A 26494-nucleotide genomic window follows, 5' to 3' on the forward strand; every position below is an offset into this window, starting at 1 on the left:
ATGTGACATGTGCGCGTCATCACCGTATTGCACCTGCATCCCCCTCCCGCCATGATTTCTTTTCAAAACACGGACAAAGTGCTGGGTTTTGAAAAGCCATCAGGGGAAATCCGGATGTCTGTGGCAGAATATACTGTAAATGTCTTTCTCCTGTGGATTTCTGGAGGGGTTTGTAATAGAAGCTGGCTCTGTGGGCATTTTGCACCATTTTCTTTCTCCGTTGAATTCCAGTTTTTGCTCCTGATTAGGTAACTGCTAGAAAGATAGAACTGGAGGAACAAGAAATATTTCTTTGAGTGATTTATACTCTAGTGGGAGTGGCTGTAGGCTTTATAATTTTTCTAACTTCTAGCTTGGCTTAACGTGTCAGACTTCCAGTGTCACAGTACAGCTGTCACTGGCTATCTGTTAGGTGAAAGAGGATACTTAAATACATCTCCTCTCCTTGATATCTTCATCTGTGGTCCATATGGAAATGGGAACCTTGAGGGTAAACAGATGACGAGAATAACTTTAATCTTTGTTCTCTCTAAACTTTATATTAGACCTCAAGAATTCTACTCAGTTCAAGCAGATCACAATAATGAAAACCAAAAGAACAGGAATTACAGTACTAAGAACAAAATATTCACTTTGATATAATCAACTTATAATTAAAAAAAAAGAAAAGAAAGTATTAAGCTTCTTCTTAAATAATTTTGCAAAGATTGGACTGATGAAGGTAGAAAATCCCAAATTGAAACTGCTTCATATGTCAACGAAGAAGATAATAGTTTGAAAACTATAATGAACTTTAGAGATGGAAAACTTACGGGCCAAGGCTCAGAACCTAACACCGGCGCTAGAACTGATTAGCACTGGACTAGTGGGACATAAGAGGGGCAGATGATCAGCAAAGATGCAGGTGTAAAACAAAGAGCAGATCAAACTAGTATACGGAGCAAAAAGAAATGTAACGTCACATGTGCCCGACATGACCACGTTTCACCCGACAGATGCATCAGAGGCCTTTATCTGCCATCATGTTTCTATGTTCTTCTCCCTTGCCTTTGGTCAAATTGCACGCATATCATTTGCATCTTTTTACAGCTGAGCAATGGGAACAGTGGCATAGTGAGGGGGGTGGTCCGCCCCAGGTGCCGTGTTGGTAGGGGTGCCGGCACCCCTCCTCCTCTCTGCCCCTCTCCCACCTCGTCCCACTCCTCCCCTTGTCACAGGTGCGCCCCCCCTTTCCCTTCCCCCGTACCTCTAGTTTAAGTTGTTGCACGTGGCGGTCAACAACATGCTCCTTGTGATCCTGTCGGCTCTCCCACTGACATCACTTCCGGATGCCGCACATAGGAAGTGATGTCAGAGGGAGAGCTGACAGGGTCGCAAGAAGGAAGCACATTGTTGACCGCTACAAGCAACAACTTCAATTAGAGGTGCAGGGGGCAGAGATGAGGTGAGGGAGGGGTGCCACCGCCCTGGGCACCTCTCACCCTCATGATGCCACTGAATATGTTACTTTTTGTAAATTTTTAATTCATGGATATACATAGCTGCTCGAATTAACTTTATGTAATGTCAAAACAATGAGAAATCCATGATCAAAGAAAACATTTGCACAGAAAATGCTCAGGTCTTCAAATACAGGAATCCAGTACAATTAGAAAAATATTAAAATCAAATAAGGAGAAAAAATATATGAAGATAGCTGACTGAATGACTTCCTATCTTCTACAATACAGTTCATGATGGGGTCATTAAGCTGAGACTGCAAAATGCGATGTCACGGTTAAAATCAGCAGTCGATTGAATACGATTCTATTTCTTTTAAGCATGGATGACTGGGGCCCGCACAGAGTGACAGGCACAGTTCTGGCCACCGTGCAAGTCTTTTTCTGCTGTCATTTACTGTGTTATTGTGTTCTTTGCTTGCATTGGCTCCGTCACTCTCTGATTTGTGGCTTTTACCAGCTACAACTTGCAGAACATAAATATTGTTATAACATAACAATCAGGACCATGAAGCTCTAAGCAGTTTACAAAAGTTGAGATGTACAATTGAATGAACAGAACTAGTTACCCAGGTACTTAACAAACAGATATGTTATCTTTTTTGTTTACTAAGTAAAAAAAAATTTGACATAAACAGTGCTTAAATGTTGACGACCCAGCCATCTTTGTTATTATCTCATGTTGCCCACTAGAACAATCTCAGGCCAAAGAAGTTTTCCAGAAACCAGACACAACTCAATAATGGGCCTAGTGATGGAAAGTATAAAGTAACTATCCCCCCAACCCCGTTTTACTAAGCCGTGATAGAGGTTTCTACCATGGCCTAGAACGCTAAATTCTCCAATGCTGTTCTGATGCTCATAGAATTCATACGAGTGTCGGAGCATTTAGCGCCCCGGGCTCCAGTAATAATAATAATAATAATTTATTCTTATATACCGCCATACCCAGCGAGTTCTAGGCGGTTTACATTAAATTAGATTAGGATCCGCATAGACATGTAGATTTACAACAAATTTATCGGATTTACAACAATTTTATCCAAACTTGGCAGATGAAAAAGGAAAATTTACAACAAATTTAGCCAACTTCGTAGATGAAGAGGGAAGAATTACCACAAATTTATCGGATTTACAACAATTTTAGCCAAACTTGGCAGATGAAAAAGGAAAATTTACAACAAATTTAGCCAACTTCGTAGATGAAGAGGGAAGAATTACCACAAATTTATCGGATTTACAACAGATTTGGCCAGACTTGGTAGATGAAGAAGGAAGTGGGTAGAAGAAGCAGGGGGAGATAGTAGCTATCGTGAAGGAGGAGAAGAGCCGGGTAAGGGGCCCTGAGATTATCTGAAGGGTCGGTTTCTATCTGAAGTAGAAACCCCTACTGCGACTTAGTAAAATAGGGCCTATATAAAGTAACTAGACATCATAGTACTCATTACTGAAAAAGTAATATACAGTATTACAGTTAATTTCATTACATTTGCACAAAAGTAATTGTTAGTTACTCATTACTTTTTAAATCTACTATAATAAAACCCTAAGCGTGCATGCGCACTTCAAACTTTGTGATCCCTGCATCCGTGATCCATAGTTCCGTGCCAGTAGAACGAGTCTGGTGGCGGTTTTCTGGCTCTTGCGCATGCGGAGTTTGAAATGGCGACCACGGACACAAGGAGGCGGAGAACACGCCAGCGACTCCCCCCCCCCCCGCCCTCACTAAATGTAAGTCTTGACATGTCAAAATCTGACCCGCCGGCATAAACCACTGCTGCTCTTCATTCGCGTCTGCCCTCTTCTTCAAAGCAGCCTGCTGAGGATCGCCGGCCAGCTGTAGCGAACCTCGCAGGCCACTCTCCACCTCGGTAGCACATTCCCTCTGACGTGATCCCACCCCTCCTCTGGCGAACTAGTGTAACATATTACCAGTAATATATTACTACCAACACTGATTAAGGATCAGATCCTCCTTACTGAAAATCATGGTAACTCTTTATGTTTAAAGCAAAATGGCATCTGGGTGTATCATTATGGGTTACCAGATTTTACTTTAGTAAATTCCGGACCTCCCAAGTGCCACCCATCCCCGCTCCGTTATGCCCCAGTCCTGCCCCCCAATCCTGCCCTAGCCCTGCCTCAGTTCCCCCCCCCCACTGCCTGCTCTCTCGTTGGGCAGGAGAGCATCCACATATGCCAGGATACCCCCCTGCCCAATGCAATTTCGAGGAAGCTTTTCGAAACCTGGACAAAGTGTCGGGTTTTGAAAAGCCATCCGAACCCCTCGACATATCCTCGAAAAAGAAGACATGACCGGAGAAATCCAGACATCTGGTAACCCCCTTATTATAATCACTAGATGGAAATAACGTAGTTTAGGTGAGATGACTGGCATGAGTGTAAGCTAATTGCAAATTTATTCAGGATGATACCTCCCAAATTTTATTGAAATTGGTCAAGTTTTGACAGTCATGCAGAAAACACACTTTGTATAGTCTTGGGTTGTTGTTTTTTTTAACACAGTGTAGATAGATATTTGTGAAAAGAGGAAGACGAGATAGACGTGACAGAAGGAAATGTTTCTTCACGCGAAGGATGAGTAATGCAAGCCAGAGTTTCCGAATGGAGGTGGCAGACACCAAAATGTAGCAGAATTCAAGAACAGAGAATTATTCCTTGTGGGGAAATGAAAGTGAAATTGGAGACCAATTAAAGTCTGCGGTATTGCAGCAAGAAGGGGATTTGGCAGACTAAATGGGCCTTGTGGTATTATCTAACTACCATATTCTGTGTTCATATTAAATCAGCCTCCGGTTTGTTGTGCTATAAATGGAATAACCATGTTCAGCCTTGTGAATCAGCATCAGCTCTGTTTTCCAGAATAATTCCTACATGCTCATTACAATTGGGCTGTCATTCAAAGCAAGCTATTGGGAATGGGGGACTTGTATACTGCCTTTTTGTTGCTTTGGCATTTCAAAGCGATGGGCACTGGAGGGTTAAGTGACTTGCCCGGGGTCACAAGCAGCAGCACTGGGATTTGATCTCACAACCTCTGGGTGCAATGAAAGCAGCTCTACCAATGAGCCACACTCTCAGTTTGTCCTAATATGGCAATTCTTATGTGAGCCAAGTATAGGACAATCAAGCCATTGTGACTTCACAGATTTGTTTGGCTCTTAGGCATTGGTGGAATGAGACATTATGACATCACAGTCTTAGCTATGGAATGTTGCTACTCTTTGGGTTTCTGCCAAGTACCTGTGACCTGGATTGGCCACTTGGAAACAAGATACTGGGCTTGATGAAAGAGAAAGGGGACTTGTAGGTTGCCTTTTTGTGGGCCCTGGAGGACTGAGTGACTTGCCCAAGGTCACAAGGAGCAGCACCGGGATTTGATCTGACAACCTCCGGGTGCCTAGGCAGCAACTCTACCAGTGAGCCACAGCCCTTTCCTATCACTTGCTTATCTGTAGAATTTCAAAAAGTTATTCAGACAGGCTATTTATATCACGAAATGACCCGATACTCTCTGTATAATTTATAGTGGACCCTGGCTTCTGATAATCGCCAGGGTCCACTATAAATGCGCCTGTTTAACTTTCAAAATCCTACATGGTATCCTCCCTCCCTTTATCCCTCTTTCTTGGAATTCCTCAAACCCTAATACCACCAGATCCTCCCACAAATTAAAACTATCCTTCCCCTTGCTAAAAGGCATTTCCCACACAGGAAAGCTAGGGACCTCTCTCCACTTCAAAATCACTGAGTTCTGGAACAACCTTACCTCCCCTCTTCGGAACTTGAGCTCTCTCCAAGTTTTCCGCAAACATCTGAAAACCTGGCTTTTCTCAAAAAATGTAAGTCTCCCTCCAACTTAGGAATCAAGGAAACTCTTATATCTTGGCATCCCAAGTCCTCTAAATTTTCTTCACACTTCTACCTCCAACCCTCTGTTGTAGTTCCTTCCTTTTTCTCCTACTGTAAACCGCGTCGAGCTCTACGAACGTGGAGATGATGCGGTATACAAACCTAAGGATTAGATTAGATTAGATTATAATTATGGACTGGGTTATGAGGATGGCCCTAAAAATTATCCATGTATTGTCATTTGGGTGTTTTATTAAGTTGTGTGTTTTGTTTTTGATGTTATTACAATTTTATTGTAAACTGCTTTGATTTTATTGCTTTGAAAAGCGGTGTATCAAAATCAATCGGTCTGGAGAGTGACAATATTCAGCCACTATCCGACTACATCACCTGCTTGGTTTAGGCCCACTGAAATAGCAGGCGTAAACGAGAAGAACAGTGTTAACTGTGGTCACCAGTCAATACCTATATGGGTAATAGCACTGAATATACAGTTTGCTTTGGCAGCCGCACATAAGCTGCTGATGCCACTCCCCTCCCCCATTGTCTACGTCTGCATTTCTTAATATTGTTTGTGGCTATCCTGAAAACTAGGCCTGTTGTATGGATTACAGAAATGTAAACGTGTTGGTCCTTTTCTTCAGAAGTTACGATGGCTTCTAGTTGCTGAGAGAATGAAGTATAAACTGTTGTATCAGGAATCATGCCAGTATTTATTCGATAAAAGCTGTTGGTATGTTCCAAGGCGAACCTTGCATTCTGAGGATTCTTGCTTGCTGGATGTGCCAAATTTTCATCATGCCTGACTTGAATCTACTCGCAGAAGAATCTACACTACTGCAAGGCCTAGTGAGTGAGGGCCTAGCATTTGGCAGCAGAAGTCTATCAGTGAAATGATTGTTGAAGCAATATCTGGTTACAGAGAACACTTTATGATACTTCTGATGAACCTAAAAAGGTTTTTATTATGAGTTTTTGCCTCTTTGGCTCAGGATTGATTCACCAGTCAATAATAGCTGTATAGAAGCTTCAAGTAAACAATTTTCTTTTAGCCTTCTTCATCAATGTTTTGCATTTAACTTGCCAGTGCTTATGTTGCTTCTTATTTTCTTTATTTGGATCCTTTTTCCATTCTTTAAAGGATGTTCTTTTGGCTCTAATAGCTCTTGTTTTCTCTTCTTTTCACCTTTGTTAATACATGGAATGCATTCAGTGGCATAGTGAGGGGGAGGGGTCCGTAGCCACGAGCCCCCTGCACTTTCCAAGGCTGTATTGTTTGTTCCCCTGATCAGCCAAACATTGGTGAAACAAGGTCACTTGTTGGGAAGATTGGAGAAGACATGACAGCGTTGGAGCTCAAGTCGTCTTTTGTCAGCTAAGTCCTTGAACGTGCCTCCGGGTGGCTTTGCCCTTTTCTAAACCTGAGTTGTTCTGTGAGGGATCTTTTTGCCCATGAAAGTATCAAAAGCAGTTTTGATTTGTACCTTTTGGTTCTATGCTGCTACATTAGTCTGAGGCTTTTCTCCCTCTTTTTGGGTGCATGCTGGGTTTGAAGAGGGGGGTACCTCGGTGCCACGATCACATAACATTTTGAATCATTATATGAACATATTATATGCTGTGCATCCTCGTATAATTTGTTAACACTTTGCTATATAACTCTCCCGTCTTATTTTTTAGGCTTCTAGAAATTTGTATACAGACACTTCAAATTATGTTTTTTCCTTGTATCTACAGCCTACTGAGAAGATAACAGGGATAATTTGAGTCTATTATTCTGCCTTCCTCTTAAGCACTCCTGGCTTTCTTTCACCATTATTGAAACCTCTCTGTTGGGACTCCCTAAATATCTTGTTTCAATAGTATCCTTCAAGGATACTCCATAGCAAACCAATCTGTTCCTGGGAAGCTATTGTACTTTCCTCCATCTTTGTTTAAAAACTACTCCATCTCCTTTATAAATGTCAGCACTAGCTAGGGATACCATATGACTCCAGAAAAAAGAGGGCATATTGAGACATCTGGGTTTTGCTTTCATTGTTTTCAATGGAAGCAAAACCTGGGCATCTCAATCTATCCTCCTTACTTCCATTGCTTTCAGTTGAAGGAAAACCCGGTTATCTCAATATGCCCTCTTTTTTCTGGAGCCACATAGAAACATAGAAGATGACGGCAGATAAGGGCCATAGCCCATCAGGTCTGCCCACTCTACTGACCCACCCCCAAGTCTACTATCCTAGGGATCCCACTCCTGGTGACAGGTTCCCTTGGCTTAACCCTCTAAGGGATCTCACATGGGCATCCCATTTGCTCTTAAATTCTTGCACGCTGTTTGCCTCGATCACCTGCACCGGGAGCTCGTTCCAAGGATCAACCACTCTCTCGATGAAGAAATATTTCCTGGTGTCGCCATGAAATTTCCCACCCCTGAGTTTGAGCGGATGCCCTCTTGTGGCTGAGGGTCCTTTGAGAAAGAGAATCTCTTCTTCCATCTCGATACGGCCGGTAATATACTTAAATGTCTCGATCATGTCTCCTCTCTCCCTACGTTCCTCGACCTGGTTCTATCCCAGTTAAGGTGGAGTCCATCCTTTCGGAATAAGCTCTCCCTTTCCCAGAAATTTGCCCAGTTCCTAACAAATCCCTCATCCCTGCACCATCAACTCATCCACATGTTGAGACTTCGGAGCTCTGCCTGCCACTTGGGTCCCATGTGTGGAACAGGGAGCATTTCTGAAAATGCTACCCTGGAGGATCTAGATTTCAGCTTTCTACCTAAGAGTTTACATTTGGCTTCCAGACCCTCCCTCCTACATTTTCCTTTGTCATTGGTACCTACATGTATCCAAGACAGCTAGCTCCTTCCCAGCACTTATCTAGGTAGCACGTGCGGTCCACCGCCTTCGCACCAAGCAGGCAAGTGGCCAGGTGATCCTCACACCCACCAGCTTCACTTGCACAGCTTATTCTGCAGTCTTATACACATTCAGTAAGTAAAAGCTGGAAAGTGCTGTCCTAAATCCAGGGTAAGGCAAATTGAAAGTTAAGCTTTCCCTATTAGGGCTATGACAGATTGTGCCAGTGACAATGGAGTGATTGAGTACTTGTACTAATTGATATAAATTACTGTGTCAGCTGTACCATGCTGCAGTCTGTAGGATTTACACCTCATTAGCTTTCAAAAGCTAAATGAATCAACAGGGTTCAGGAGGACCATTTTTTAATTAACCTTCTAACAAGTGGACAAAAATTTCCACAAGGTAACCAAGAAAGAAATCTGATTTCTTGTCGTTAGCTTTCAAACAGGAAAACCATGATCATAAATTGCCTCCTTCGTTATTCTGTTGCACTGCAGGAGTTCATTTCATATAAGTGGTGAATAGGCAGGGTTGTTTCTCAGTCAGCTTGTGCTGAAAGCTTTGCTCACCTAGGATTCATTCCAAATGGCTTTATATATGTAGAGGTCCCAAGTAATTATTTTGGAAAAGGTCTTCCTTGCAGGGCTCCAACTCAGAAAATTAGGGAGCAGGACTGCACAATTTTCCAGTACCTGGAAGGAAATTTTTTTTTTTTTGAGATGTGCCAGGCTGGAGATTTTTGACCAGCCCTGAATTTCTGACCACCCAAGCATGTGGCACATTATGGTACCCACAGAACTGATTTCAACAGGCAGGATCAGGCACTACAAATGTCACATTGCTTTGGGATCTACAGTAAATTCAAAACCAGAACTGGTCAAAATGTCTGTAGCGTGGAACTGAGTAATTTGTCATTTCTGCCTTTTGGCTTATCCTGGTCAGTGCCAGTTTCATCACTGGACCAGGTGAGGCTCTGGCTCAGGGTACCCGCGATACAGGGCAGCAAAATCCCCAGACTTTCACATGACCTGGCCTAAGCCTTCTCTTCCCCCTCCTCCCCATGGGTTCAATAGCTCTTCCTTCCTCCTTTGGTCCAATGTCTCTCCCCTTCTCTCTCCACTCCCCCCCCCCTCCTCGACCTGGTCTTTCCCCCTTCTCCCCCCCCCTTGCACCTCTCCATGGGTCTGACATAGTTTCTTCTCCTCTCTCCTTGGCAACAACGGACTGAACACAGGCTGCCTTCAGCCATGCCACATCCTCTGATTCAATTTCCTGTGAATGGAATAAAGCAGAATGAAGACCCAGGATCTGAGCCTGACTGAAGGCAGCCTGTGTTCCGACTGCTGCTACCAGCAACTCACACACACTTTACAAAACTGAGGGGGGAGGATGGTGCAGAGGAAGAAAGAGCCCATGCAAAGGGAGAAGAAAAAAAACCATGCCAGGGTTTGGATCTAGCATCTCTCCTTCCTTCAGTCCAGCACCTCTCCTGGGGGTGGGGGGATGCGCTGATGCAAGCTGGCTCAGTGCACCACAATCCCTTGAGCTGGCCATGGTTCTGATTTTAAACTTACATCCCAAGGCACTGTGGTAGTTGTAGCCCCTCATTCTACCCATTAAAATCAGTGCAGCAGGTTTCCTAATGCCATAGAAAGAGGTCCTAAGAAATGCAGGAGGAATGGCCAAAACTCTCCCTCTTAGACCAGTGAAACATGGCAGCTCTGTAGAGACACCTGCAAATGGGCCACCTTCTTCCTTGCTCCCCCCCCCCCCCGCCACCAAAGGGGCCGTTTGGGTAGAATTTAGAAAAAAAAAACAACTAATAATCTAAGAACATAAGAATAGCCTTACTGAATCAGACTAAAGGTCCATCAAGCCCGGTAGCCCATTCTCACAGTGGCCAATCCAGACTAGTACCTGGCAAAAACCCAAGCATAGCAACATTCCATGCTACCGATCCAGGGCAAGCAGCGACTTCCCCATGTCTTTCTCCAGAAAATTTCCAAACCTTTCTTAAAACCAGCTACGCTATCCACTTTTACCACAACCTCTGGTAATGTGTTCCAGAGCTTAACTATTCTCTGAGTGAAAAAATATTTCCTCTTATTGGTTTTAAAAGTATTTCCCTGTAACTTCATTGAGTGTCACCTAGTCTTTGCAATTTTTTAATGGAGTGAAAAATTGATCCGCTTGTACCCGTTCTACTCCACTCAGGATTTTGTAGACTTCAATCATATTTCCTCTCAGCCATCTCTTTTCCAAGCTGAAGAGCCCCAACCTTTTTAGTTTTTCCTCATATGAAAGAAGTTCCATTCTCTTTATCATTTTGGTTTCTCTTCTTTGAATTTTTTCTAGTACCGCTACATTTTTCTTGAGATAAGGAGACCAGAATTGAACATAATACTCCAGATGTGGTCACACCGTGGAGCGATACAGGGGTATTATAACACTTAGTCTTGTTAATCATCCCTCTTTTAATAATTCCTAGCATCCTGTTTGCCTTTTGGGGCACCACCTGCATTGGGTGGAAGGTTTCATCAAATTGTCTACGATGACACCCAGATCCTTTTCTTGGGCGCTAACCCCCAAGGTGGACCCTAGCATCCAGTAACTGTGATTTGGGTTATTCTTCCCAATGTGTATCACTTTGCATTTGTCCACCTTAAATTTCATCTGCCATTTGGACACCCAGTCTTCCAATTTCCTAAGGTCCGCCTGCGCTTTAACAACTTTGAACAGTTTTGTGTCATCTACAAATTTAATCACCTCACTCATCGTTCCAGTTTTCCGCTCATTTATAAATAAGTTAAATAGCACCGGTCCCAGTACAGACCCTTGCGTCACTCCACTGTTTACTCTCCTCCAATGAGAAAAATGGCCATTTAAGCTTACCCTCTGTTTTCTATCCGATAACTAATTCCTAATCCACAACTGAACTTTGCCACATATCCCATGCAAGATGATTTATAAGTAAAAGTATCATAAACGATTCAGTTAAAAAAAAAAAAAATGAATCCCTGATTATTACATCAGGCAACTGGATCAGGTTTTAAAGGATTTCTCCCCGTTTTGCTGCAATGTTGTGGCTGCCCTGCTAGCTCTCTCCCAAATGTAGAAATAAAGGTGCATGAGTAATATGAGAGAAAGGTAGACCTCATCCTGGGAGAGAAACGTGAAAGCAAGCTGATGATAATTCTGCAGAAAACAGAAACAAGGAATTGACCACACAAGCTGCCACTGTAGACCCTCTGAATGAAATCTTTAACAGCTCATGTCTGTATTAGCATACAGGAAGGAACTTTGCCCATTAGCAGAGGATGAGTCAGCCACTTGGTTTGGCTGATGTGGACTTTGCTGGCATGTTGGCATTACACTTGAAATTTCCCGAACACAACTCTGACCGTTTTGATTCTAGGCAGCGATGACTGCAGGTGTCTGACGGTGACTTATGTCTCCCATTTCTTTGGTCCACAACAGGAATAGGCAGAATGGAGGGTCTTTGCAGAAATCTAAGTGAATCCCCCCTAGTCCGAAGTTTGGAAGAGAGAGAGAGAGAGAGGGTCTCCTCTGAAAGTCTGAGCAGAACCGTCCCGCAAACTGGCACATTCATTTCCAATTCGATGCAGTGACTTCTGACCACAGACCTTCTGCTCCTCTAACCGCAGGATGACCAGACTCATCTCAGCCACATATGATCAAATTTTTGCTTAGAGATGTTAATTTGTCATCCAGTAGCTCTTACATTTCATATATTTCATGCATATATTTAATGATAGTAAATCTTTTTTGGTTTGGCATTTTTATGAGCAGTTTGGTAAATTGCGATCCTGTTTTTTGGCAACTATTCAAACAAAATTATTTTCATTTTAGATTTAGATTACTTAGGGGTCCTTTTACTAAGGCGTGCTAACTGATTTAGTGCACGCTAAATGCACTATTATATTCTATGGGTGTGTTAGCATTTAGCATGCACTAATCTTTAGGGTGCGCTAAATCGGTTAGCGCGCCTTAGTAAAAGGACCCCCTTCGACTTACCCCCTGTTCTACAAAAACCGCGCTAGGGGGTTTTAGCGCAGAGAGCCATGCTGAACGGCCTACGCTGCTCCCGACGCTCATTGAGTTCCTATGAGTGTCGGGAGCAGCGCGGGCCATTCAGCACGGCTGTCTGCGCTAAAAACCGCTAGTGCAGTTTTGTAGAAGAGGGGGTTAATTTTTAAATTTAATTTAATTTCTTTTCTTTCTCTTGTTTTTTCTTTGCTTTCCTATTTTTTTTATGGCGTTCTTTTCGTTTCTTGTTTTTTTTTTATATTTAAAGTGTTTATTGAAATTTTTGAACAGTCGACTAGCAAGAATTTACAACCATGAGACATAATAATAACTGGCGGCAAAACAACACAGCTGTACATAAAATATCACAACAGACACCCCTATGAACACCCCCGTCCCCCCACCCCCCTCAGTAAAGAAGCACTATAAGATCAGAGACCCTTCATCCCCCTAAAGATCCAATTTCAGTGCAATAACAGACCAAGTCTGTAATGATTGCTGATAATACCCTCTACGTTTAGCCACATATAGTTCCATCTTCCCCATCACATATAACTTCGCCTTCCATTCATTCACATCTGGCACCAGGGACTGTTTCCAATAAGCAGCTATAAGACATTTAAACGCTGCCAACCGCATTATCAATAAGAGGGTTTGCCACCTGGTGGTACAAATAGTGGAAAGCCCCAATAAGCAACTCTGAAGCGTAATCGGTACAGCAGCCCCCAGCAAGTGGGATAAAAAGCGTACCATGTAGACTAACAGGATGCCAACACAGGACAGCTCCACCAGATATGGAGAAAAGTTCCCACAACAGGATGATGTCTGAGGATACATCTTATGAAGTTGTTCTGGAGTATAATACCAACGACTTATCACTTTGTATGCATTTTCTTGTATTAATGCACAAACTGACACTCTACCCACCTACAAATAGTTTCCCACTCTTTATCTGTAAAAGTGCAATGCAAGTCCTTCTCCCGGTGTTGTCTGAAAGCCAAATTGGGTACAACTCTCCCCCTAATGTATTTATATATGATAGAAATAGGCCTAGGCACTTTCTGCAAAGTTTCCCTAGATGTTCTAGGTGTTCAGTCGCCAAAGGAGAAGTTTTATCCCACCCCTGAACCCCCAGGTAATGTTTCACTAGAAGATATGTCAAGTAATCTCCCATTCGTACCCCTGGAAGTCGTAGCAGAGCTTCAAATGAAAGTACAGTCCCAGTCCGCAAAAAGTCTCAAAACCTAATAATCCCCAAATGTGCCCACCACTCCAACATTGGATTGGTTTTACCCACCATAAAGTGGGGTTCATCTCTCAAAGAGGCCAAGGTAGATAGGGCCACCCCATTGTTAAACTCTCTCTTAAATCTATCCCACAATTTGATCAAATGTAAAATATAAGGATTGTCAATCTCCAGTTCCCACTGATGGACCATCTGCGAAGACCACAACACATTAGATAGGCTATGGTGAGATACTAAGGATTGTTCCTACCGCACACCCCACTTATGAGGGCTCAAGTCCCATTCCAATAGCATCCGTAGCTGCGCTGCCTGATAATACCAACGAAGGTTGGGGGGGACCCCCCCTCCCCCGCGATCTATCAGCCCACATCACCCACTGGGAAATGCGAGGTGCTCTGTTTGTCCAAATAAACCTCCTAAACTCTGCCTGTAAGATATTAAACAGCCGAGGCAGTAAAGAGATGGGAAGAGTCTGAAACAAGAATACTAACTGGGGTAACATTCATCTGGAGGACGGCTATATGCCCTCCCCAGGAAAGCCAGAGCCCATTCCATCGTTGGAGATCTGTCCAAATCAGTTGGAGAACCATCCCATAGTTAGCTTCGTAGAGCCACTCCGAATCCATAGGCAAATAAATATCCAAGTATTTAATGCCCTTGGACGCCCATTTAAATGGATACTAGCACTGAAGATCCAAAATTTGAGGTTCCTCCAGGGTAAGATCATCTCAGTCTTATCAAGATTGATCTTAAACCCTGACACAGTTCCATAATCCTCCAAGACATGTAACAAGGGATCCACAGTGCGGTCTGGGTCCACAATATATAAAAGAATGTCATCAGCAAAGAGAGCCACACGATGTTCGATACCATCTACCACAATCCCCTGCAACCGAGGGTGATTCCGGAGCAGGTGGCCAAGGCCAACAGCGTGCTTGACTTTAAGAACAAATGGGACATCTACGTGGGATCCCTACAGAGGCCTAGTAAGGCACTCAGACTTGATGGGGTGGGTCAGTAGAGTGGGCAGACTTGGTGGGCTATAGCCCTTTTCTGCCGTCATCTTTCTATGTTTCTATGTTTCTAGGACTGCTAATGGTTCTATGGAGAGAGCAAAGAGTAAAGGGGAAAGCGGGCATCCCTGTCAAGTACCTCGTTTCTTGTTTTTATATATTTTGTACACCATGCTGTTGACAAACCGAAGTGCGGTTAAAACTTTTAATAAACATTAATAATCTAATCTAATCTTCCATTTGTGTGTCACACTAACATAAGCAGGCTCAAGGTGACTTACAGAGAAAAGGAGGGAGAGGAAAAGACAGGGGAAGGTCAAGAAGGAGAGGTCCTAAAGCGGGAGAAGAAATAGGCAAAAATATGTTGTCAAAAAGAAGCATTTTCAGTTTCTTGTGGAATAATGTGTAGCTGGTTTCCGTCCTGATTGCTTCTAGGAGGTCGTTCCAAGTTTTCACTCACACGGAGTTGAAGATTCGTCTGTAGTGGAGGTTTTTTGTGGATGGCATGTTTAGTTGAATTCTGTTAAGGATTCTTCTGGAGGTGGACCAGACCGCTGAAAATAGTTGGATTAAGGGGGGGGGGCAGTTGAGTTTGTTGAGTAGGATGCATGATATTTTGAAATTTATCCACGATGGTATGGGAAGCCAGTGTAATTGTTTGATAAACATAAATGGTTATGAATCTCTAGGGGAAGAAAAGGAGACCTACAAAGTGCCAGTGTGAGGGTAGCTTCTAGGTCAATGGGGCAATATAAAACAAATCTAGAACATAAAAGGGTAATTCTAGAACTGGGCACGTTCATTGAGGCACCCCGATGTTGCATGATGAGACCCTTAGTCAGATTCAGCAACAGCCAGACAACCCCCAACAATTCAGACGATGAAACGGCTGCTTTACGTAACTTGATGCTGAAAGAGAGCAACAGTGTCAAGTAATAGGCTTTTAGAGATGCAGATCTCGCATAAGAAGAGCCATAGAAGACATATGTTGCTTCTGAGCAACAAGGCCAAATAAAGGGTTAAATAGACTATCCTCATGGATTTTCTCACATTCTTTGTCTCTGGTGAAAATAGTGTGTTTTTGTTGCTGTTATCTGATAAATCATTGTTTTATGTGAATCCAAAATCTTCAAAATGCAGGATAACTGATAATCACAATATGAACATAACCCATCATCAATTCATATTCCACAAAATCTATCTACTTATAGCAATGTAACATCCTCCATCCAGCAGCACTCTCAAACATACAAATATATCTTTTACTGAAACTAGGAGATCCTCTGAGGTGAACTATATTAGAGAATGACACGGGGACAAATTTTTCATCGTTCCCACAAGAAATCAATTTTCTGTCCCAACCCAGAGAGCTCTTTTCCTGCCCCTGCCCCATTCCTGCAAGCTGTCCTCATCTGCCTAAGCCTCAAACACTTTCAAATCCTAAGTAGCAACATTCTAGAGCTGAAACTGTGATGTCATAATGCCTCATTCCACCAATGCCTAAGCTCCGTCCTCATCTGCACAAGCCTCAAACGCTTTCAAATCATAAGTAGCAACATTCTAGAGCTGAAACTGTGATGTCATAATGCCTCATTCCACCAATGCCTAAGCTCCGTCCTCATCTGCACAAGCCTCAAACACTTTCAAATCCTAAGTAGCAACATTCTAGAGCTCAGATTGTGATGTCATAATGCCTCATTCCACCAATGCCTAAGCTCCGTCCTCATCTGCACAAGCCTCAAACACTTTCAAATCCTAAGTAGCAACATTCTAGAGCTCAGATTGTGATGTCATAATGCCTCATTCCACCAATGCCTAAGCTCCATCCTTATCTGCACAAGCCTCAAACACTTTCAAATCCTAAGTAGCAACATTCTAGAACTCAGACTGTGATGTCAAAATGCCTCATTCCACCAATGCCTAAGCTCCGTCCTCATCTGCATAAGCCTCAAACACTTTAAAATCATAAGTAGCAACATTCTAGAACTCAGACTGTGATGTCATAATGCCTCATTCCACCAATGCCTAAGCTCCATCCTCATCTGCACAAGCCTCAAACACTTTAAAATCCTAAGTAGCAACATTCTAGAACTCAGACTGTGATGTCATAATGCCTCATTCCACCAATGCCTAAGCTCCGTTCTCATCTGCATAAGCCTCAAACGCTTTAAAATCATAAGTGTTTCAAGGCTTGTCTGATTAAGGCGGAGCTTACAGGAATGGGACAGGGACAGTGACAAAACTCGCGGGGATAGGAAAGGGAAATTGAACTCCTGCAGGGACAGGGACAAATTTCTCCCCGTGTCATTCTCTAAACTTATATTGAGGACTTCCACTGATCTACTCATAGCAACCAGTATCTTCATCAGTCTCCCAACATTTGAAACCTTCTATCCTCTTGATATCTGATGGCATATAAATCTGAAAAACCTAGCAAAAAAACATCTTCCCCAACATCTCTTCCTCTTTGAATCAATTAACAAATAGTTAATTCTTTGAATTTATTAATCTAGGTATATTAACCACATTTTTTTCAGGCTAGCTAATTGGCTAAAAATAAAAAAATTCTGCTGTAATTCCAGTGAATTGAATCCTCACACGATGGCACTATCCAAGTAATTATAATACTACTAACGAAAGGAGCTGAATTGATGGCCCTGGAAACACAATTCTTTCAGCGTGATCTTTGACCCTTAAGGCCAACAGCAAGGAATAACTCTTTAGGATGTGAGCCACTGCATACAATGAATGAACTGGAGCCACCCAAAAAGCTTTGAGGTAGTCTTGGCATTAAATCACTAACTAGCAATTTGAGCTGGGTTAGGAGTAATGGCCTCCAGAGGAGACTCTTGCCAAAACCCCCTTGTCTATTCACTGAGTCATTGCGTAACCCGCATAAGTTGTATTTCTAATAAAACAGACCTAAGGGACACCACAATATCCTGCTAGTTCTTGGAGCAATTCTGTTGAGAGCGATCCGTGACGATGCCAGCAGAAAATCCAGTGTTAGAAAGCACATGTTCTTACAGAGAAAAGTCACTTCACACCTCAATTGCATCTTCTGCCAAGCACTTCAGATCTGAAGTGTAATATATTTTTTTTCTCTCTCTCTGCTGAGAGGATACCATTAGCACAACAAGCAGTTAGCAGGGAGACTGTGAACTGAACAGCACCAAGGGAAAATCACCTCTCAACAGAAGAGCCTTATGTTTTTTTTTTCTTTTCCTGACACTTCTCAGAAGCAAATTGATTTAAAAGGAACCAACAATAATCTTCAGTACCACTCACATGCTCAAGTCACTCAGAGAGAAAAGATCTGTTTATTAATCCTCATTAAGCCAATTCTGATTCTTAGACGGATCACAGCCCAGCATGTAACTTTGAATTTTAAAAAAAAAAAAAATTTTAATTGAATCAGGTTGGGCAGACTGGATGGACCATTCGGGTCTTTATCTGCCGTCATCTACTATGTTACTCTCATTTTCCCAGGTGACCCACAAGGTAAACATCTGGTTTAACGTAATATAGGCAGTCCCCGGGTTAAAACCAATTACATTTTTTAAGCTGTTCTTAAGTCGGATTTGTACATAACTCAGAGCTTGTCGATTTTAAGATTCTTGCTGCTTACTTCTGCTCCCAACTAACAAGGGCCAACTGTCCCTACCAATGTTCCCTCTAAGCCGGTACAGCATGCACATTCACACGCTGTTCTTAATGTGGCCATGCATCATTCCTGAATCTGCTACAGGAGATGTGTAGGAGTCTGGGCCACTGGAAATACTGCTTCTATGACTGCGTTCTTAAGTACGAGTCGTAATTAAGTCGGCGTTTGTAACTCAGGGACTGCCTGTAATTCATATTCATATTATGAGCAAGATAATGCTTTTATCAAGCCTAGATAAAGCAGGGTGAGTAGTTCATGCCATTCCCAGCATCCTCAGTTGCACATGCGTTGTGTACAATTAAATTGCGCTCTCAACCAACAAAGGCAAATGATGCTGCCTGATAACTGAATGTCGTTTGAACTATGAACGGGATCCTCATCAGCAGGTTGAACTAGGGCCAGCCTTGGCATTCAGCACTTGTGTCTTTTTTTGCCTATGGTTCCACTTTTCAGCTCCCGCTAACTTTATGCAAATGAGGCCTCGCAATGTGCATGTCTCTTCATCCCCCATTGGCCACCCCTGGGATGAACTGTGCAATGGGGGCGGGCCAGTAGCTCTGAGGTAATGTTGCATGTTGCCTAGTTCAGATCTTCTGCTCCTGTGCTCACAGAAGCCCTGAGGTAGTGCAATAGCGACATCTAGTGACAGGATTTAGGGCCCACGAATGCAACCTCACTTAGAACTATCACAGAAGTTAACTGGACTCAAGGAAGGTGGAAGGGGAAATATTAAAAAGGGGTGGGGGGGAGGAAAATCTTGGTTAGTAGTGAATAGGGGAGCAAAGAAGCAGCCTAATGGTCAAAGCAATGTGCTATGAAATGGAACGCACCGGATCAAATCCTATAACAGCTCCTTATGGCCTTGGCCAAGTCACTTAACCCTCCATGCCTTGGGAGAAGGAAAAGTAAACTACTCCTGTATCACTGCATGAAAACCACAAGGGGGGGGTGGAAGAGTCCCTCATTTTATGGTTGCCAGAAGTCAGTTCAACTTGCTGGGAAGCGCTGCTTTGCATGCAAATCCAGCACTTAAACTAGGGCTTATTTTCAGGGAAAGCCATAATGGAAAAGAGAGGCAAGAAAGCTAAGTTCAGAAGCTTCTGGTCACCGATACAAAAGTATGTAGAAAATGGTTCAGTGTTATTAAAGAATGGATAAGTACGTATGTACAGGTATGAATGTATAGTTTTTCACTCTGCAAATGGGGTGCAAATTTTAAGAATATCCTTTGTATTGTAACAATATTGTTTGTGAACAGACTTGTTAGAATTTATATTCTCACTTGCTTAAATGTATATTTAATATAAAATTTTAATTAAAAAGTTTGGAACTTAAAAAAAACAAGCCCCAGAACAAAGAGCAACATTACATAAGTAACTTTAGTGGGACTGCAAAATAAAGTTCAGATGGGCTCTCCCTGCTACATAAGAAGGACATTTGGGCATTCAGGGCAGGCAAGTGATTTAGCACCCCTTAGACCCCACCCTAATCCCTGCTCCTCTTCCTTTCCACTCCAGTTCTTCCTTTCCTTTATGTTTCTCTCCTTCCCCTCCCCTCCTCCCAAATCTGGATTGTGGGAAGACTGTCCTCTTCCTGGCTTTTCATCTGCTGTCAGCCCACATTTACACTTCAGTCATTTTCCAACATCCAAGAGCCTTTTGCACCATGAAAGGCAGCCTCTCAGATACCTCACAGATGAGAAACATCTGTGTTGGACTCTGACCTCCTGGCTCCCTAGCACCGATGACTGTTTTGCTGCTTCTATACTAAATGGTTCCAAATCTTGACTTCGTTTAAATTCTTTTCCTTCAGCACATATACTGAAAGAAACGAGAAGAACTTTAGTTCTGCAGATGAAAAGTTTCAAGTTTAAGTTTATTTTAATTTGATGAGTCGCTTAATAATTTTTACTAAGCGAATTAAAACATCGAAGAAAAAAAACATTTATTTTAACATAACGTTTAAAAATTTAAAACAATAGTTAGTGGTCTCAAACTCAAACCCTTTGCAGGGCCACATTTTGGATTTGTCGGTCCTTGGAGGGCCGCAGAAAAAAATAGTTAATGTCTTATTAAAGAAATGACAATTTTGCATGAGGTAAAACTCTTTATGGTTTATAAATCTTTCCTTTTGGCTAAGTCTTAATAATAATATTGTAGTTTATCACTAAAGAGACATATGATCAAGAAACTGTTTTATTTTACTTTTGTGATTATGATAAACATACCGAGGGCCTCAAAATAGTATCTGCCGGGCCGCATGTGGCCCCCGGGCCACAAGTTTGAGACCACTGGTTAAGACCAACAGACTTACAGACCAACTGAGACACCAGGTAAAAAAAAAAAAGGGCAGAACTACAATTCAATATTTTTAGAGTGCAGGAGAGAACCATAAATGAAAAAACATTAGGGGGGGGAAGAGGTGGAAACCTGGAAGAAGATAATGTAAAATTTTTCAACAAAATTTAAAGATTAAAAGCATCTTTAAAAAGAAAACTTTTTAAAGTTACTTTTAAAATGACTCAAATTATTTTCCTCTCTCAATTGCTGAGGTAAAATGTTCCAAAGTTGTGGAGCCATCACTGAGAACATATCTTGTCGTCGAGTTCCAATAATTTTCAGGGAGGGAACTACTAAGAGCTTTTGGTTTATAGACCGAAGGGAACGCGACGTACTATAAGGAATAAGTGATTTATTGATAAATTGGGGTTCGTTAGTGACAAGAGTTTTGAATACTAGTAATAAAAATTTAAAAGTGATGCGGTGATTAATAGAAAGCCAGTGAGATTTGATCAGAAAAGGAGTAACATAATCATATTTTTTTACAGTTATGAATAAGTTTAACGGCAGTGTTCTGGATTATTTGTAATCGCTTCTTTTCCTTTTGTGTAATATTTATTAATAATGAATTACAATAATCAAGTTTGGCTGAGTCGACAGGAGAAATGGGCAGAGAAAGGGCAGATGAAGTTTAATGTGGAAAAATGCAAAGTGATGCATTTAGGCAGAAAGGAGCACAAGTACAGTATGTCAGGTGCAACTCTGGGAAAGACCGAACAGGAAAAGGACCTGGGTGTACTGATAGATAGGACCCTGAAACCAATCGGTGCAATGCGCAGCGGCGGTGAAGAAAGCAAATAGAACGCTGGGCATAATAAAGAAGGGAATCATGAGTAGATCAGAGAAAGTTATAATACCACACTTGGAATACTGCATCCAGCATTGGTCTCCATACCTAAAGAAGGATATAAAACTGCTGGAGAGGATGCAGAGACAAGCAACGAAGCTAGTGAAAGGTATGGAGAACCTGGATTATGAGGAACGACTTAGGAGACTGGGGTTGTTCTCCCTTGGGAAGAAGAGACTGTGAGGAGATCTGATCGAGACTTTCAAAATTCTGAAAGGAATCGACAAAATAGAGCAGGAAAAACAGTTATTTACAATGTCCAATGTGACACGGACTGAAGCTAAGGGGTGACAAGTCCAGGACAAATATCAGGAAGTTCTGCTTCACGCAGCGAATGGTGGACACCTGGAATGCTCTCCCAGAGGAAGTAATTGAGGAATCTACTGTTCTAGGATTTAAGGGTAAACTAGATGCATATCTCCTTAAGAGTAGCATAGAGTGATATGGGTATGGGTAAGCTGGATGCATATCTCCCAAATGAAAAGCATAGAGTGATATGGGAACCAAAACTATGCCAGGGTACTCCTGGTGGGGCCTCCGCATGTGCGGGTCTCCGGATTTGATGGACCTAAGGTCTGATCCAGAGATGGCAATTCTTATGTTAATAATTAAAGAATGAATTAATATATTTAATGATTTTGGCTCTAGAAACTTAGAGATTGAGCGGATCATTTGTAATCTATAGAAACAAGATTTTACGATGTTACTTCTCTGCTCATGGTAAGAAAATTTATCATCGATGATGACACCAAGTATTTTTAAGGATTATACAAGCTCCAGGTGAAAGGGGCACTCAAGCTTATTCCCTTTTTCCATGGAAACAGTAGAGCTTTGTATGTTTAGAGCTAACATGTGGGAACTAAGCCATTGTTTAACCTTCTCTAGCTTTGTGAACAAACCCAGTGTAAGAAGGCCTTTGGTCCTTTACAAGATGTCTATGTCTCACAAAAAGGTCATACTACAATTTACAAGAGTAGTTAATCAAATGATACAGTTTCCAGGGGTCAATGCAGAACGCTTGCATTAGAGCCCTGTGCCGACACCCAATTTTTGCTTGCCAATGTAGTAAACAAATCATATGCAAAGAGGATTTATGCAAAACTTGTGTGCTAACCAGTTGCATGCACGTAAGGTTCTGTGCCAAGGACAGCTAGTGCTGTGAGAATGTCTAAGCAGAAAAAAATGTACTGGCATACAATCTACCTACTGTGTTTCCCCGAAAATAAGACAGGATTTTCTATTAATTTCTGCTCCAAAAAAAATGCACTAGGGCTTATTTTGGGGAAATGTCTTATTTTAGGGGAAACATGGTATCTACCCTTGACACTTGCCATGTTATACCTATTCTTCCCGCCCATCCTTTTGTGCGCTTGAAGACTGCCTTACATACCTCCGAAGCCTCAAAACTGATGGCAGCGCTCTGAATGGGCTGCTTCACAGCTTTCCCCGCCGGGGCCTTCCCTCTGCCCATCACTGATGCCAACATTCATAATCCATTTGATGTTTGATAAGGTGATATAAAATAAAAATACCAAAGTAAACATTGCTCTTCCAGCAGTTAATAAAGAGCCACGAACATGTTAAACTGATAAACAGCTAGTGAAACAGCAGCAATCAAATTATGGCAGGTGTAAAAATGCTCACCATTCAATTTCATGATTCAAACCGAGAGGTGCTACAGTCTGTCACCTAAAAATTCATTCCTGTACCTTCTGCCATAAGCGAACTGCTAAATTGCCATCCCAAAGTAAAGAAAGAGATTCAAGAACAGTGTTTCGGAGATCAGAAATATCATGTTTGTATTACACCCAATGCTGACCTAAGATTGCCTCCATGTCTCCCTAAAGTCTTCTGCTTAAATGGTCTTGTACGTATGCATACACAATGACACGGGGACAAATTTTTCCCCATCCCCGCGGGAACTCATTTTCCCATCCCTATGAGTTCTTTTCCTGTCTCTGCGCCATTCCTGCAAGCTCCGTCCTCATCCGCACAAGCCTCAAACACTTTAAAATCATAAGTCGCAATATTCTAGAGCTCAGATTGTGATGTCATAATGCCTCAGTCGACCAATGCCTAAGCTCCGTCCTCATCTGACTTTAAAATCATAAGTAGCAACATTCTAGAGCTCAGATTGTGATGTCATAATGCCTCAGTCCACCAATGACTAAGCTCCGTCCTCAACTGACTTTCAAATCCTAAGTAGCAACATTCTAGAGCTCAGATTGTGATGTCATAATGCCTCATCCCACCAATGCCTAAGTTCCGTCCTCATCTGCACGAGCCTCAAACGCTTTAAAATCATAAGTCGCAACATTCTAGAGCTCAGATTGTGATGCCATAATGCCTCATTCCACCTATGCCTAAGCTCCGTCTTTATCTGCGCAAGCCTCAAATGCTTTAAAATCATAAGTATTCGAGACTTGTGTGGTTACAGCAGAGCTTACAGGAATGGGGAAGAGACAGGGACAGTGACAAAACTCGTGGGGAAATTGAATTCCTGCGGGGACGGGGAAAAATGTGTCCCCCGTGTCATTCTCTAACACATGAGTGTTGGCATTAGCACCTGGCAAGGAATCCCCTTCCCAGACGTACCTGCACCCTATGGAAATAGCCCTCCCCACCTCAGTGCTCACAAACCAGATGGAACAATCAGCCTACTTGTTTCATAGCAAGGACCCCCTTAGTTACAATGAGAGTTAAATCATTGTTATACACATAATTAGAGAACTCAAAGGCAAATGAAGTATGTGAAAGTGGAGCAGTGTTATATGAAGCAAAACAAGAATTCCAATTTAACTACAATGCTAGATGCTACATTTCTTCTTAAAGAAACCTTGAGGAGACAGGAAAGAAGAATTACAGACAGGTTCTATGCAATCCAGCCAACATTTTAACTTCTGTTGAGCGAGTGATGTGCATTTTATGAAAACCTGGACATCTGCTATTTCAACAGCAGGACCACGGCTGTGGAATTCATTGCCTGGGGCTTTACGATTGTGTTGTGATAAGATGCATTTTAAGAAGATGTTAAAGACACACCTTTTTGTTCAGGCCTTTTATTAATCAGATTACATTTTAAAAATTTGGTGAAGTGCTATGGAAAAGGATATTAATAATGTTAAAGTCTGTTTAATTGATGCTCAGGTGTTTTCTGTAATGTTTGGTTTTTTGTGTTACATTTGAATTTCACTCCGTCAAAAATTACAAAGACTAGGGGGACACGCAATGAAATTACAGGGAAATACTTTTAAAACCAATTGGAGGAAATTTTTTTCACCCAGAGAATAGTTAAGCTCTGGAACGTGTTGCCAGAGGATATGGTAAAAGCAGATAGCGTAGCTGGTTTTAAGAAAGGTTTGGACAAGTTCCTGGAGGAAAAGTCCAGTCTGTTATTGAGAAAGACATGGGGGAAGCCACTGCTTGCCCTGGATCGGTAGCATGGAATATTGCTACTCCTTGAGTTTTGACCAGGTACTAGCGACCTGGATTGGCCACCGTGAGACTGGGCTACTGGGCTTGATGGACCATTGGTCTGACCCATTAAGGCTATTCTTATGTTCTTATGATTAGCAGGATTCTGAAACCCCAAATAGTAAAAACATTCCATGTTACTCATCCAGGGCAAGTAGTGGCTTTCCCCATGTCTTTCTCAAAAACAGACTATGGACTTTTCCTCCAGGAAATTATCCAAACCTTTTCTTAAAACCAGCTATGCTACCTGCTTTTACCACAACCTCTGGCAATGTATGAACTCTTGAAAAATAAGCCTTAAATTAATTTATTGCATTGATACAGACTCACAATCAGATTGTTCCCTGGCTTTTATTCCATGTTTCAATTCTTCATATCATATTCAGAGGATAGCAAGGGTAGTCTTTGAGAATATCTAGAACCGAGCAAGGTGGATCAAAGAATTTTAATTGTGATCCATTTCCTGAAGTGCCACATCAAGGCTATTAAGAAAAAGCTTGTACCAGAAAGCGATTTGCCAGGAGCTACTGTCACAGGAACACTGGGAGAAGGAGCAGGTTTCTGGAAATCCTTATTCTTTTTCAGACGAATGTTATCTGCTTTTTATATTGCAAGTGAGACACTGAATCCAGTCACTCTGCACAGAAAAATTGCATAGATTCAACCCGGGGCTGCAGAGCAGCTTATAAATATATTCTTTAGAAATAAAGCAACCACAGCTACTGGAATGATTTGACCTCATTTTAGCTATTGACTACCTCAAAACAGCATTGCTACAGAGAGGATATAGTCATTCTTTCTTTTGAATGCATTCACTTGTGATCTACTACACCAGGGGTAGCCCAACTCCCACATACCAAGAACCATCATAATGCACAGGAAAAGAGAGCCCCCACCTCCCTCTAACTCTTCAGGGCTAGGGCCAACTTTCTCAACTTCCCCTTTATTCCCACCCTATCCACTAGAATTCTTTTTCTCTTAAGGCTAGATGCACTAAAGTCTCCGATTGTCAAGCGATCATTGCTAAACCGGTTTGGTGACCAATTGAATTTGCCAACCCGATGCACAAAAACGGTTCACCGCGTGCTTTTCTGACCATTCCCTCATTCTCCAACTTTGCCATGCAAATGAGGTCATTAATATTAAAACGAACTGCAAAGTAGCCGACCGATTGATGCTCTAACATCAGTTTGTCATACACAAAAAATAGCGATCACTTCTTGTGACTCGAAAAAAAACGACAAGTCAAGACCAGTCACTTGCGTGTCTTACTGACAGTTCAGCCTTGAAATCAATATATTAATAAAATGTATAACATTTATATCATGAATTAAATGTTTACAATAAGGGACATACACATGTTATATGTGTGTTGTAAGAACGTGTGCTGAAGGCATGTCTAATGCATGCCCGTTAACAGCGTAATGTATACAAGAGAGCGGCAAAAAGATGGAGGTGAAATATTTTGTTCCTCATGATTACAATATGTACAAGCTGGGCCAGAACTTTTTATGTACAGCACCACCCTATGACTGACGTAGTAAATCTTGGCGCATGCGTATAGTGTGGCTGTATCAACTGGACTATTCTGCACATACGTCTAAGTCCCTCACAGCAACCAGACGGGATTACGG

At 42.1% G+C, this 26494-nt stretch overlaps 1 protein-coding gene across 2 annotated transcripts in view; it reads right to left on the reverse strand.

Annotated features, from left to right (window-relative positions):
- Window positions 1-386: 386 nt before the first annotated feature.
- The window catches only part of SHQ1 (SHQ1, H/ACA ribonucleoprotein assembly factor), a 107877-nt gene continuing 81769 nt past the window's right edge, over window positions 387-26494 (reverse strand). Inside the window, exon 12 of one of the 2 annotated variants that reach the window (XM_033926137.1) lies at window positions 387-483. In XM_033926137.1, coding sequence (XP_033782028.1) covers window positions 402-483 — 82 coding nt within the window. In that variant the 3' untranslated portion in view covers window positions 387-401. Of the gene's footprint in view, window positions 484-25368; window positions 25498-26494 lie in introns of those variants that run through there. The other variant, XM_033926138.1, reaches the window with a different exon arrangement.

The sequence above is a fragment of the Geotrypetes seraphini genome, chromosome 17, assembly GCF_902459505.1.
Source record: "Geotrypetes seraphini chromosome 17, aGeoSer1.1, whole genome shotgun sequence".
Classification (NCBI taxonomy): domain Eukaryota; kingdom Metazoa; phylum Chordata; class Amphibia; order Gymnophiona; family Dermophiidae; genus Geotrypetes; species Geotrypetes seraphini.